Source organism: Nematolebias whitei, chromosome 15 (assembly GCF_014905685.2).
Source record: "Nematolebias whitei isolate Nwh7 chromosome 15, NemWhi1, whole genome shotgun sequence".
Classification (NCBI taxonomy): Eukaryota; Metazoa; Chordata; class Actinopteri; order Cyprinodontiformes; family Rivulidae; genus Nematolebias; species Nematolebias whitei.
In genome coordinates, this window is record NC_056512.1 from 31,930,846 (window position 1) to 31,945,207 (window position 14,362).

Consider the following 14,362-nt stretch of genomic DNA (forward strand, 5'->3'; position numbering starts at 1 on the left):
ATGGGCTAGGACAGACTTTACAAATCAAAACTTTGCAGTGTTCAAACGCTACTGCTGAGCATCTTTTAAACCGAGGTGAATGTGGCAAAGTCGATTAAAATCGTCCTTTAAGTTATGGACAATAAACCTCACAATCCCTTGCAAACAAACAGATCAGTACTGTATTTATGTTTATTATTTGCATTTTGATGCACTTTAAAAATCATTTGAAAGTCTGCCCAGAATACACCATTCCCCACATGATGTCTGTATTGTGTAGAAGTTCTAAAAGCATCCAGCTTCATACACTTTGATGAGAAATGTAGTCACAATCAGCGGATTTTCATAAGGATTGATGTAAACTAGAATGAATATACTGATGAGCTTTTATGTAACGTGTAAATGACATTCCTGCTCTGACATAAGCAAGAAATCACTTCACAATGTGATGAATGGATTCTGTTGTTCCTTTAAGAACAGTTATCCTATGATTTACAGTGCTTGTCATTTGAACTCTCACTGCAAATATGTTCACAAAATTATTTTCTCTTGGCTTTTATAACTTTTATTTGTATATTTGCACAACTCATCCTTTACTATGTGTACGACCTGAAAGAATTGTAACTGAAAAATCCTGAAGGGTGAGCGTCTGGCTATGTTTAGTTGAAGTATAGTCTGTCGTGTTTTTAAAAGGGAATTTGCATAATGTACTGCACCATGATGGAACTGAACCTGTTTGATCCATATGCGTTGTTTTTAAATAAAATAATGCTCTATGCAAATGGTGGAGAAAATCGTGTTTTATTTAGTTTTATGTTCAAATGCTGCCGTTTACTTTTAATGTTTGCAAACAGAGATGTCAGCAGAAATACCAAAAAAGTTAGCACTATATGAAAAATGATTATTCTTTTCACTAATAAGCTTTTTAAGTCATGTCAGAATCATTATATTTAATTAAGTTCCTTTCATGCCAGAGTTCATTTCCTGAGATTCTGTTGAAAAATGACAGATTTGTAAACATTTTGGTCAAAACTTGTAAAAAAATCTCCAGTTAACATGATGATGATGATGATGATGATGAGCATGTGTTATAAACGACTCGGCTACCAACGCCAAATTGATGTTTTGGCATGTAGAAAAGTGTTTCTGATATTTTCTGCAGCCATACCTGGAAGGTGCTTTTACACAGTTTTGTTAAAAAATGCACAAATGTTGCTGGTGATGAAAGTTATCTTGCAGGTGCCGTCTGTTGCTTTAAAATTTGCACTGATGCCTTCATAAAAAATGTTAAATTACCTTTTGTTACAGGACCTAACCCATCCCACCTCTGGACTAATAGTCTGTATTTTCCTCCATCTGCTTTTTCCAAGAAAGAGGCAGAAATCTGAATCTTCTCACCACTTTTTTACATTTCCAAACCCAGACAAATTGCTGCTGACGTCCAAGCTCATCAGAGTTCAGCGTCAGTTTGCATCTTAAAAACCATAAATGTGACCAGTTTTCTTTAATTGTTCAATCATTTATTTAATGCAAACTGGAAAGCTTAATATAGAAGTCCTTTTTTAGGAATCTTAGCAACTTTTCTTCACACATTTATTGGCAAACTGAAGATTCTCTGCCTATTTTTCGTCTGTGGCACCACATTTGCATCAAATAATAATTAAATTCACCTGTTTGAATGGCATTAAATTAAATATAGAGTGTATTTGTAATATTAATATTTAAAGTCTTTTGGAATGAGCAGCCTGAAAAACGAGGATTAATGCAAAATAAAAAAATGAAATTATTTGAACAAAACCAAACAAAGAATCCTCTGTACATGTTGAAGTATAAATGGTAATCTTTCCTCTGGGTTAACAAGAGGTGATGCAGTTTACAGCATTTTAAAATAATAGTTGTTAAATGTTTAAGGCCAAGATCATTTGCTTGGTTTAATAAACATCCAGGAGTGTAGCTACTTTATTTGGTTAAGTAGTGAAAATGTAATCTCTTCAGAAACCATAATTACAACAGTTCACATTCTTTCAGAGAAACTGAATACCTCTAAAGAAAGAAAAATAAAATAATCTGCTTTTAGATGTTCAGGTGTGTTCCATTACATGAAAGTAGGTTTTCATGTAACTTGAGGTTCTACAATAATGAGGGAAACTTCCACTGGGGTTAGAAATTCTGCAGATGAAACTTTTAAATGAAACTTTTAACAAAAAACAACAAAATAATAAAAAAAAACTGTTCAGTACACTTTAATGTTTAATGTAGAGCATTTGTTGTTCACTGAAAAACAACTTTGTGCACTGAATGTGAAGGTGTCTAAAATGTGTAATTGTGTTTTCTTGTGTTTGAAAGCAGTAGGAGGCCTCAAGCTCATGTGACACCACTGCCCTGAGGAGCACAGGTTTGTAGGTGTGAGGATAAAGCTCAAACAACAACCTGGACTTTCTTACAGGAGCACAAACAGCTCCATGGGTTATCAAGTCCGAGACTAAAAATGGAGCCTTTAAAGGATTTAGTTATCTTTTTCTTTACCAGTCCTACCATAGTGATGGGAGCTGTTTTCCTCCTCATTTTGTATTTTGTCTCTGTTGGATCCACCTCAGGGGACTTGAGGAAAGAACCTCCAGGACCCAGACCTCTGCCTCTGCTTGGCAACTTGCTGCAACTGGATCTCAGCAGAACTTACAGAACACTGTGTGAGGTGAGTTTCACTCAAAACAAGTCACTTGGAACCATGTTTGAATTTACTAATTCATCTGTTTGTCTTCATTCCTCAATTCTTCTAGTTTTCCAAGACCTACGGTTCTGTGTTTACGGTTTATTTTGGACCACAAAAGGTGGTGGTCCTTGCTGGACACAAGGCTGTCAAAGAGGCACTGGTCAGCTACGCAGAAGAGTTTGGAGATCGAGAAGTCTTGCCTATATTTAAGGATACAAATAAAGGTCATGGTATGGACCTTCTTTGTCTTTTAAAATGTTTAATATTACACGGGAAATGAAATGAGCAACAATAAATACTGAAAATAAGGTGACATCAGATAAAATCAGCCAAATAAGGCTGGAGCATCACATCTTCAAATGTTTGCAGCTACTGACTGCTCACAACAATGCTAGTTAACATTTACCACAAGTCCTCATTGAGTTCATGTATATCTGTGCAGGTCAGAGGCTTGTTTCAAGTGTTACAGAGCAATACCACATAAACAGAGCATGGTATAGTTAATTTATTAACTCTTTGTGCTGTGTTTGAAAGGAATTCTGTTTTCAAATGGAGACTCTTGGAAAGAGATGAGACGTTTTGCCCTCTCAACTCTCAGAGACTTTGGGATGGGAAGAAGAGTTGCTGAGGAAAAAATCTTAGAGGAGTGCGGCCATTTGATTCATGTGTTCGAAAACCAGAAAGGTAGATTTATTTCTTCTTGTTTTTTTAAATAACACATAGGACTACATAAACATTTTCTTATAACTATAATCTTACATTATTTTACATTTATTGTGCTTAAATCATCAGCATTATGCTGAAGACGGCATTTGTGTGGTACTTTATTCTCACTTGTGGTTTTTCAGGTAAACCATTTGATACAGCTCGTCCACTTAATTGCGCAACATCCAACGTTATCTCCTCTATTGTGTATGGAAGTAGATTTGAATATAATGACCCTCGATTCAAAAATCTGGTGAGTCGAGCCAATGAGTCGATACGTGTGGCAGGCTCTGCACAAATCCAGGTAAGCTTAAAGTCTGATTCAATTTAGTGTGAGAATCAAGTTCAAGTACCTTTATTGCTGATCCATCACATGTGGTACATGACGTGGAATGAAATTATGTGCCCAGGGTCCGTTACACCCCCAAATAGCAAAGTATAAAGTATATAAAGAAACAGCAAATAAAGATCTGAGTGTCACGGTTGGGCAGTGGTTGAGACCCAAATGCAAGCAGGACTCCAACAAGGTTACAAAAAAGGTGTTTTAATCACAAAAAGGCAACAATAACAAATAATGCTGTCGCGGCAGCGATACTACTTATATTCGTAGGAAAAACAAGAAATACCAAGGCACTAGGAGGCGACCATGAAGATGCAGCTTAAGCACCTAATGCTCCCCTGCCTGAGATGCAGGAGAGCACCGTATATAAAGGAGTGTATCTAATTAAACCCAATACGTGGCACCTGAGAGTCATTAACTATCTGCACGGAGCAGGGCAGGTGCAGATCCCTACACGGAGATATACACTGAACAAAAAATAAACAGTACGCTAAAAAATCTAAGATATACACCAAAAACTAAGTCATTCAGGTGCACACCAAACTACTTGTAGCTTGAGTTGAGACCACTTCCACCACAGATCCTCCTATATTCGGGGGTTTGGGGGGTGGGGTGGTGGTGGCTGGTAGGTGTGTTTGTTCCGTTACAAGTCCAGGGCCATCTCCATCGTCTTCTTCACATTGATGTGAAGGTTGTTCTTCCTTTACCAGCTCTCCAGGTGTTCCACCTCCTGCCTGTAGCTGGACTCATCTTTGTTTGTGATGCATCCCACTATTGCTGTATCTTCTGCAAACTTTATAATATGGCAGCCTGGATGGGTAGGTGGGCAATTATATGTGAGCAGAGTGAACAGGAGAGGGCTCAACACATAGCCCTGAGGGAAGCTTGTGCTGAAGTTTATGGTGGAGGAGGAGAAATTGTGGATTCTCACAGACTGGTCTGTTGGTTAAAAAGTCCAGGACCCAGTAGCAAAGAGAGGGACTTAATCCTAGTCTGAGTTTGTCCATCAGTGTCTGGTTCATAATGAACCAAGATGAGCATTTTTAGAACCAAGTTTATGCAGAACATAACTAGACTTTGAAAACAGTGGGATGAAAGAGTTTTAGTTCTGAACAGGTGTTCCAAAAATGAAAAAGATATCTGTATACAGCCAAACATTGTAAATAATAAAAAACCATAATAATTTAAATACTCAAAGGCCAACGAGTAGATATGATTTAAAACAACTGTTCATGTACAAAAACACAACTTACTCAAACATCTGATTTCAATATATCACCTTACTGTTTCCAAGCTCAAATACAATCTTCATCCATCCATCCATCCATTTTCTTTACCCGCTTGTTCCTTTTTGGGTCACGGGGGTCGCCGGTGCCCATGTCCAGCAATCACTGTGCGAGGGGCGGGGTACACCCTGGACGGGTGGAGAAGGGGGTCTCTGCAGACCAAAAGTGGGCGTTTCTGGCGAGTAGGCGTTTATGGGCGGCGAACACTGATTGGCTAACAGTATTTAATAGGCGTTTGTCGGCGGCGAACACTGATTGGCTGTGGGTAACCCTCAAAGTCACGAGGATTATTGATGAGGTAACGTTTCTTTGCGATATTTGACAAAGAAATATGGTTTATTGTACTTATAAAGTATGTTATGTTTTCACTTATGCATTTTATTGAAGTACGTTTATTGTAGGTCACGATAGTTTCGACCGTTCTCTCGTTGTTGTCGTAACGCACTGAGGTAAAGTGAGCCTCACTCGGCTCCTTTTCAAAATAAAAGCTGAAAATAAAAGTTCTTAATACTTGGAAAAATAAATATTTAAAAGCTGTGTATAACTGAAAAAATATGAAAAAAAAAAAAATAAAAGTTGTTATTAGCTGAAAAATAAATAAATAAAAGCTGTTAATTATATCTATGTCTTTCTGCCATGTCAGGGACCACTCTCACTTCAGACTGACTCTAGAAGACCCCAAGATGTTGCCCAACAATGTTGACCAACATCTGATGTTGACTTTCATTACTCAATAATGAGTAATAACTTATTCAATAAAAAGTCTGTAATTTGTCAATAATAGTCAATAATTCATTCAAGAATAGATTATGGGTGTTTGGTATGGCTCAGTGGCTAAAATGGGTTGGATGTTAGAGAAATTACTTAATTTTCAATTACCTGAATGCACAAATTCCTTCATTTATAGTTAAACTTTAGGAAATCAACTTTTTTTTTCTTGTGAAAAAAATATCAAAATTAACTTTAAAATCCAATCCAGGATTAAGTAACAACTAGCAACACCCTAACTGTACTGTGTTTTGTGTTTCCAACAGATGCTACGATGACTTCTAAAAATGGATGTCCCAATAAACACAATAAAAAATTTCAATGATGCATCAAATGTTGTCTGAGTATGTTTTAAGGTAATAAAAAAATGTGAAATCTGGAAAACAAAGAGAATTCCTGAATCTGTCTTGTGTGCTTTGATGTGTACATAAGTTTATTGGAGGTCCTGAAACAACTTTTCTGAAAACACAAAGATTTTTATTTTACCTTTGTCCAAGATGTCAGTTTGAAATCAGGCTGCTTACTGCAAAACCAAGAGCTTTTTTAAGACGGTCTTCATTTGTATTGTTTTGTCGACTAAGCTAAATGTAATTTCTAAAATATGGATAAATCTGATCTCATCATGCAGCATGAGCAACTGGGTATAGGTGTGAGGGCCAAAAGTCTGGATATGTACTGACTCCTAAATGTGCTTGTTTTCTACTGAAACATGGAGTAGGGTTGACCTTTAAAATGTGAGACAGCTGAGGAAGTGAACCAGTAAACAGAAATACCTGCTCCAGGTGCAGAAATCTTACAGAAACTGACAAATCACTCATCTGCAGTGACTGCAAGTTGAACAAGAAAATGTGAAGTTAAAGGAAACCTCCTTTGTCCCAAGGCCAGTTTAAGTATCATTAATATTTTTCTTTCTTTATGAATCGATTGTAACTTTGTTCACATTTTTCAACAACCAAAATGGAATTTGTTTTTTTAATGTTATGGCTAGGTATTAAAAAAAAACCTAACATTTAGCTCTCCCCACTACCCAGTTATGTTGCTCTTATTTTGAAATGTAACCGGAAGTTCTGTGTTAAGAGAGTCGAAAAAAGAAGTTATGGAGACGCCGCGGCAGTATACTGGAGCGATGTCGAACCGAGACGCCGCTAATGTCGAACCGGTTAACACCATAGACATAATATGCCTGTGGTTAACACAATCTGCCAATAACGCCTTGTTTTTAGACATCATGTGTCTGTGGTTACGGCATTTTATCGTTCAGCCTTTTTTTTTCTATCGTTCAGCCTTTTTTTTTTCTATCGTCCAATCAGATGTGGCCGTCCAGACACGCCCATTTTTCTATCGTCCAATCAGATCCGGCCGTCCAGACACGCCCATTTTTCTATCGTCCAATCAGATCCGGCCGGACAGAAACGCCCATTTTCCTATCGTCCAATCAGATATGACCGCCCAGATACGCCCACTTTCCTATAGTCCAATCAGATATGAGCGCCCAGATACGCCTTCCGAATTTGCCTGCAGAGACCCCTTCTTGGGTGTTACAGCCTCAGGCCTGTACTGCCTTTCTTCTTTTGTAGTTTTGCAGTTTTCTTTTCTGTAATGCCTGGTTGCTGCTGGCTCGTTGCCTCCCTCTACTGGTGAACTTTTGACCAAGCCCTCAAGACTCACCTGTCCAAAGATGATTGGCCAAAGGAGGTTTGGACAGCACCACCCATCCACCAGCGACTGCCAATGAAGAGGCCAGGAGGAGGAAGAAGATCATAAAAGTCAGCCCTGCCCTTCAATCAGTGCTGCTGTGCTTGGTGTGCAGTATGCCAACTTTTGGTGGTGCAGACTGTGTCTTGCTTAGTCTTATTGCTTCTGAAAGACTGTGGCTTGTGTAGCAAAGACACATTTGTCTGGTTGGAGATTTCATTCTCATTGTGGAGCCACTTGTTTGACCATTGTTAGTTGGGTTGCTGTATTTTGTTTGGCTTGGGATTTTCAATTTTGTTTTAAATAGCTGAGTCATTGTTCAGAAACAGAAGTGTTCTTGTTTTATTTAAATTGTATGAAGAATGCCAGCTATTGCTGTGATTTTTGTTTAGAATTTTGTAAACTCAGCCAAAATTAAATTGTCACATTATTATTTTTTTACACAAACTTTTGTCATGTCATTTATGTTGCCTCCAAAACGAGCCGGGACGTAACAACGGGTCGCAAGTCCGTCACAGGGCCACATAGAGACAAACGAGACAAACAACCATTCACTTTCTCACTCACACCTATGGACAATTTAGAGTTACCAATCAGCCTAACATGCATGTTTTTGGTCTGTGGGAGGAAACTGGAGTACCCAGAGAAAACCCACGCATGCACGGAGAGAACATGCAAACTCCACCCAGAAGGGCCCCTGGACCGGGGTTTGAACCAGGGACCTGCTCGCTGAGAGGCAGCAGCTCTACCAGTTGTGCCACCGTGCTGCCCCAAGTACAATCCTCTACACCTGTTTTATTAAAAAATAAAAAATAAATCAGTATTCTTTTCCTAAATATTTTACCATTAAAAAAAAAAAAATATATATATATATATATATATATATATATGAGGTTACTACAAAGTACTGTCCAAAGAAAGAAACATAGATAAAATAAAAAATTTAATATTCACTGAAGACTTTGGTAACCTATTGTGCATTGACTTCATGCGACATTTTCATTTAAACAGGGATTAAATAAAAATATATTTTTTTACAGTACAGCAAAAGTAAAATGGATTTATAAACACCAAAATGTAAACAATTTTATTACTGATTTTTATTATTTGTTTAATCTTTTTAAAGATCTACAACATGTTTCCCTGGCTGGTCAGATGGATAAAAAACCGACAGCTTATGATAAAAAATGCTGCGATAAGTATCAGAGATGTTAAGGATATAATCCAACAACTGAAAGAGACTCTGGAGCCTCAGACATGCAGAGGCCTGGTGGACTGTTTTCTGATCCGGCAGCAGAAAGATGAGGTGAGGCAGTACATTTTGTTTTATAAGACCCAAGGCGTGTTGAACGTGTATGTTTTACCAGCATATACAGGTTTATGGATATTTTCCATTTTATTCCAGGAGTCTGGTGTTAAAGACACACACTTCCATGAGGAGAACCTGGCATTCACAGTGTCCAACCTGTTTGCTGCTGGAACTGACACCACAGCCGCGACACTGCGATGGAGTTTGCTGCTAATGGCCAAATACCCACATTTTCAGGGTAAAACATCACAGGAGCTTGAGATCTTTTCAGTTTTAACCTCCCCCCTCATGTGTCTTCACTTAAGATGTAGATTTAATAATAAATACCCTCGAGTGAAGAATTCACAACAACTTCAGATGATTTTTGTAAAGCAAATGTTAAAATTGGCAGGTTTGCTGTGTAGCCACATCCATCGTGACCTACACAGTACAGTTTAGCACAGCTACCATGTTTTATATGAAATCAGATAAAAGTTATTTAACAATGATGTTGGTTTTGCAGACCAGGTCCAGGAGGAGCTGGTCAGAGTGATCGGAAGCCGAGAAGTTAGTGTAGAAGATCGTAAAAACCTTCCATTCACTGATGCTGTGATCCACGAGACACAGAGACTGGCGAGCATCGTTCCCACAGCTATTCCACACAAAACCAGTCAAGATGTCACCTTCCAGGGTTACTTTATCAAAAAGGTTGGCAACTCTCTGTTAATTTACCTTTGACTGAAAGAAAAGGCTTTAAGTAATAAATCTGCTCTTGTGTTGCCTTCAGAACACGGTTGTATTTCCTCTTCTGACCTCTGTCCTGCATGATGAGAGTGAATGGGAGAGCCCTCACACCTTCAACCCTTCTCATTTCTTGGACAAAGAGGGTCAATTCATCAAGAGAGATGCCTTCTTGCCTTTTTCTGCAGGTACGAAATCTTTATTTCTCATATTTAATATATAAGTTAGAGGTTATTCATTCCCACTTGCTCCGACATGGTTGGGTTTAAACTCCCGAGCCGTTTTGTTCTTTCAGGTCGCAGGGTGTGCCTCGGGGAGGGTTTAGCTAAGATGGAGCTCTTCCTCTTCTTCACCTCCCTCCTTCAGCATTTTCGTTTCACACCCCCACCTGGAGTCTCAGAAGATGAACTGGATTTGACACCAGCCGTTGGTTTCACCATTTCTCCTTTGCCTCATGAGCTGTGTGCTGTCAGTCATGAGTGAAGAGGGAAATGTGGTGTTGGATGACTTCCACATCCTCTGTCAGGCAACACTGAACACAGACAGGCACAAATGTTAGTTTAGGCACTAGTTGAAAAGTAGTTTTAAAGAGCTGGATTTTTTTAGCAAGACACCAGTTCAGATCATATTCCTGCCTTAATGACACGCTGTTATTTTTATTTACAGATAAACATTCATAGACAATAACTGAGTGTATTGACGAGTAATTACAGATGATAGCTTTGTCCACAGCACAGTTTGTTTCAACAGCAATAAAGAACAGCTTAGTGACATTTAATGGTGACCACGTCTTTTTCAGAGTAAACATCAAGTATTTTCATACAATTTCATGTCCCTTTTAATTTTCAATTTGTGACCATTTTCAGTATCTTCAGATAAGTCTGATTCATGTTGAGCTGGTAAAAGCAGAATAAAGAGTCAATTCATTTCTGAAAGTAAAAGAAAATCTGAAGCAGCTAAACGTAAAAGTCCAACTTCTTTTGTACTTCCTATAAAAGAAACCAAACCAGTTCTTTTTAGGAGTGCACAAAGCAAAGATTGAATTTCTGTTGTTGAGAAGGTGTTGAAAAATGGGGGTGGTTAGTTAATCTCAGCTCACACACTGTTCAGTGTTCTTGCTGTCAATCAAGCATCAGCAATTATGTCAAAATGTTCCCTCCTGCTTTTGTGTGAAAGACGATCACCTCTAACGTTTACAGACAAAACTGTAAAACTCACGTTAGTTATTTGGGAGTTTAGTAAAAACTGCCTGTTGTTTGGGGCAAAGCATGAGATAATGTCTTCATGTCATCATGTTTAACCAACCCTGTAAGGTCTCATAAAAGGCTTGTGGCAAAACAAATAAAAAGTCAAGGTCAAGGTAAATCAAATAAAACTAACTTTGATTAAACATTTCCAGCATACTTGGAACCAAAATGCAAATTGCAGGAATAATTCTCTAAGGAAAACAAAAGTCTTGCAAATAAATATATTATGAAATCAGGTCTGGTGTTATGTGTTGACTCATCACTGATCATTGATGAGTTTGGGGAATGAAGAAGCTGGAAAGATTGTCTAAAGTTGGTCGAATATTATAAATTATTGTTTTATATGTATTTTTATGAAATAAAAAACATTTTATCTCAAGAGAAGATGCATGAAACATTCTAAATGTTCAGCCAGCTGACATTAGTTGTGTAAAAAGTAGCAAAGACGATGCCCATTGCGTTACAATCAATAATTTTGGTTCATGTTTCTAGGCTTTAAACGTTCAGCTATTCTCCCTGCTGACAGAAAAGTTTGAGACAAGAAATAATGAAAACAATGGGTCGTCAATCTTACAACTAGACAACGTTTAAATGTTCTCTCTCTTGTGGTTACTAAGTTAATGGAACAGCACAGCCATAGTTTTTTAATTCTATAAAAACAGTTAAAGTTGGTAAAGAAGTGTTATACTCTAGATTTGCAACAGCATTTTTTTTTTTCTTTAATGGACAATGTGTTTTTAACAACATAAATTTGTGACCGGACGTCACCCACAGTTGTTTACCCCATGTAAGTGACTGAAAATACGCAGGATGTTGATCTATGTATGTGTGTGTGTGTGTGTGTGTGTGTGTGTGCGTGTGTGCATGCGTGCGTCACTGCTTTGGCAGAAGAAAAAAAAAGGTATAAACAAAGCCAATTTTATTGATATTAAGGAGAAGTCATTTATAACACGTGCTCTAATCATCATCAAAATATCACGTGAGATTGTGTATATTATTTACAAGGTTTTACCAAAATGGCTACATATCTGTCATTTTTCAACAGAACAGAATCTCAGTGAATGAACTCTGGCATGAAAGGGTTTTAACTAAATATATTGAATCTGACATGACTTTTTAAAAGCTTGTTAGTGAAAAGAATACAAATTTTTCATATAACTTTTTAATGTATATTTCTGTTGACATCTTTGTTGGCAAATAACATTAAAAATAAACAGCAGCATATGAACATAAAACTAAATAAAATATGATTTTCTCCACCATTTGCATAGAGCATAATTTTATTTACAAACAACAACACATACGAATCAAACAGGTTCAGTTCCATCATGGTGCATTACATTATGCAAATTCCCTTTTAAAAACGAGACAAACTATACTTCATCTAAACATAACCCAACGCTCACCCTTCAGGATTTTTCAGTTGAAATCAGTTCAGGTTGTACAAATAAGAGGAAGAGTTGTGCAAACATACAAATAAAAGTTATAAAAGCTGAAAGAAAATAATTTTGTGAACATATTTGCAGTGAGAGTTCAAATGACAAAAACTGTAAGTCATAGGAAAGTTGTTCTTAAAGGAATTTTTTGCTTCCCAACAGAATCCATTCATCACATTGTGAAGTGATTTCTTGCTTATGTCAGAGCAGGAATGTCATTTACGCGTTATATAAAAGCTCATCAGTATATTCATTCTAGTTTACATCAATCCTTATGAAAATCCGCTGATTGTGACTACATTTCTCATCAAAGTGTACGGAGCTGGATGCTTTTAGAACTTCTACACAATACGGACATCTTGTGGGGAATGGTGTATTCAGGGCAGACTTTCAAATGATTCTTAAAGTGCATCAAAATGCAAATAATAAACATAAATACAGTACTGATCTGTTTGTTTGCAAGGGATTGTGAGGTTTATTGTCCATAACTTAAAGGACAATTTTAATCTACTTTGCCACATTCACCTCGGTTTAAAAGATGCTTAGCAGTAGTGTTTGAACACTGCAAAGTTTTGATTTACAAAGTTCACCATCATCAGAACCACTATCTTTTGTGGGCCAAAGAGGACTTGGAAAACTGGTCCACATTTTTTGGAAAGCTAAAACATAAAACTTGAAAAGGTGAAACTCGCAGTTGACAAAAATCTGTCTCGTGTCTGATAAACAGTGGATAATTCACATGAAGATGACTTTGGTCGTGTCTCTTCAGATCCACCTGAAACAGGCTCTCTCATCTCATATAAACAAAAGTTGGAATAAAAAAGATGGAGGACCAGCAGAGCAAAAAAGACCCTAAACAAACCTTTCATTATTGTGCATTCATTAAAGTTTCTTTATTGTCTTTCGTATCACATGTGGTACATGAAGTGGAACGAAATTGTGAACCCAATGTCCCAGTTACACCCCAAAATAGCAAAAATATAAAGTATAAAAAAAGACACAGTATATAAGGATCTAAGATATACACTAAAAAACACTAAACAAGACACTAAAAGATCTAAGATAGACGCTAAACAGTAAAAATGTAAAATAATACGGTATATTAAACAGCAGCCCGAACATAACTTTACAACAACTTTTTATGGTGGAAACTACAAAAGCATCTGATAATGTACTCATCTCTTCTTTAAACCATCTATAAACAATTGAAGTATCCATCAATGTAATTACTGTAGAAGCCAGTTTTCCTTTTATTTTGTGCAGTGAGAAAAGAAACTATGGCAGAATATGAACAAGTACCACAAATTAAGAAAATAACTTGTTTGCAATATTGGGATCCTCTTTTTTCTGAGGAATCCAGATACAACTATTGTGGTAAGAATCCTTTTGTTCTCAAGATACATCATGCAATTTTGACAGGATTAAGTTTTTTCATGGCCTTGTAAATTTGTCCAGTGTAATAATAACACCATAAATATGGTTTAATTTTTGCAATAATATGAACAATTATAATATTTATAATATAGATATATTATGATATATTTATTATTTATATACTTATAAATATGAATAAAATCTCTTGCCCTCACTTGAGAAGAACAGCACACAGTTTTTGAGGTTTAGGTGTGAGAGTAAAGCCCACAACTGGTGTTAAATCCACTTCATCTACTGAAACACCAGGTGGGGGAGTGAAACGAAAATGTTGAAGAAGAGAGGTGAAGAGGAGGAAGATCTCCATTTTAGCCAGACCTTCTCCAAGACATGACCTGCGGCCTGCAAGAAAATGTGAAAAGTGTTAAATTAGATTCAAGATTCTTTATTTGTCATTCCACCACATGTGGGTGGAATGAAATTGTGTAAGCAGGGTCCCAATTACATCCAACAAAAGTATTAAAATGCAAAAGAAAAACAGTAATAAGATATGAAATAAGAGAAACATTAATAAAAATACAATAAGCAGGAGCAGCACAAAAACAATAAAAACAATATGCCAAACAGCAGCACGAACATGAGTCTGTGTGAGCAGATGAGTATGAATGAACACAGCAACATGAAACAGATCAGCAGCAACATGAAACGTGATTTTTCACAGTGATTATTCTGGTTAGAGATTCATGAGTCTAACAGCTTCAGGGTAGAAGCTGTTCCTCAGTCTAGTGGTTCT

At 37.0% G+C, this 14,362-nt stretch overlaps 2 protein-coding genes across 2 annotated transcripts in view; both read left to right on the forward strand.

Moving 5' to 3' along the window:
- The window catches only part of LOC119421163, a 77,512-nt gene that overhangs the window by 61,761 nt on the left and 1,389 nt on the right, over positions 1-14,362 (forward strand). The gene's annotated exons all lie outside the window — the stretch shown is intronic.
- Positions 2,418-9,998, forward strand: LOC119421647 (cytochrome P450 2K1). The gene is made up of 9 exons (XM_037688994.1): positions 2,418-2,674; positions 2,760-2,922; positions 3,227-3,376; positions 3,541-3,701; positions 8,613-8,792; positions 8,892-9,033; positions 9,298-9,482; positions 9,562-9,703; positions 9,811-9,998. Exons 1-9 carry the CDS (start codon positions 2,468-2,470, stop codon positions 9,996-9,998), a joined length of 1,518 nt encoding a protein of 505 aa, XP_037544922.1. The 5' UTR covers positions 2,418-2,467.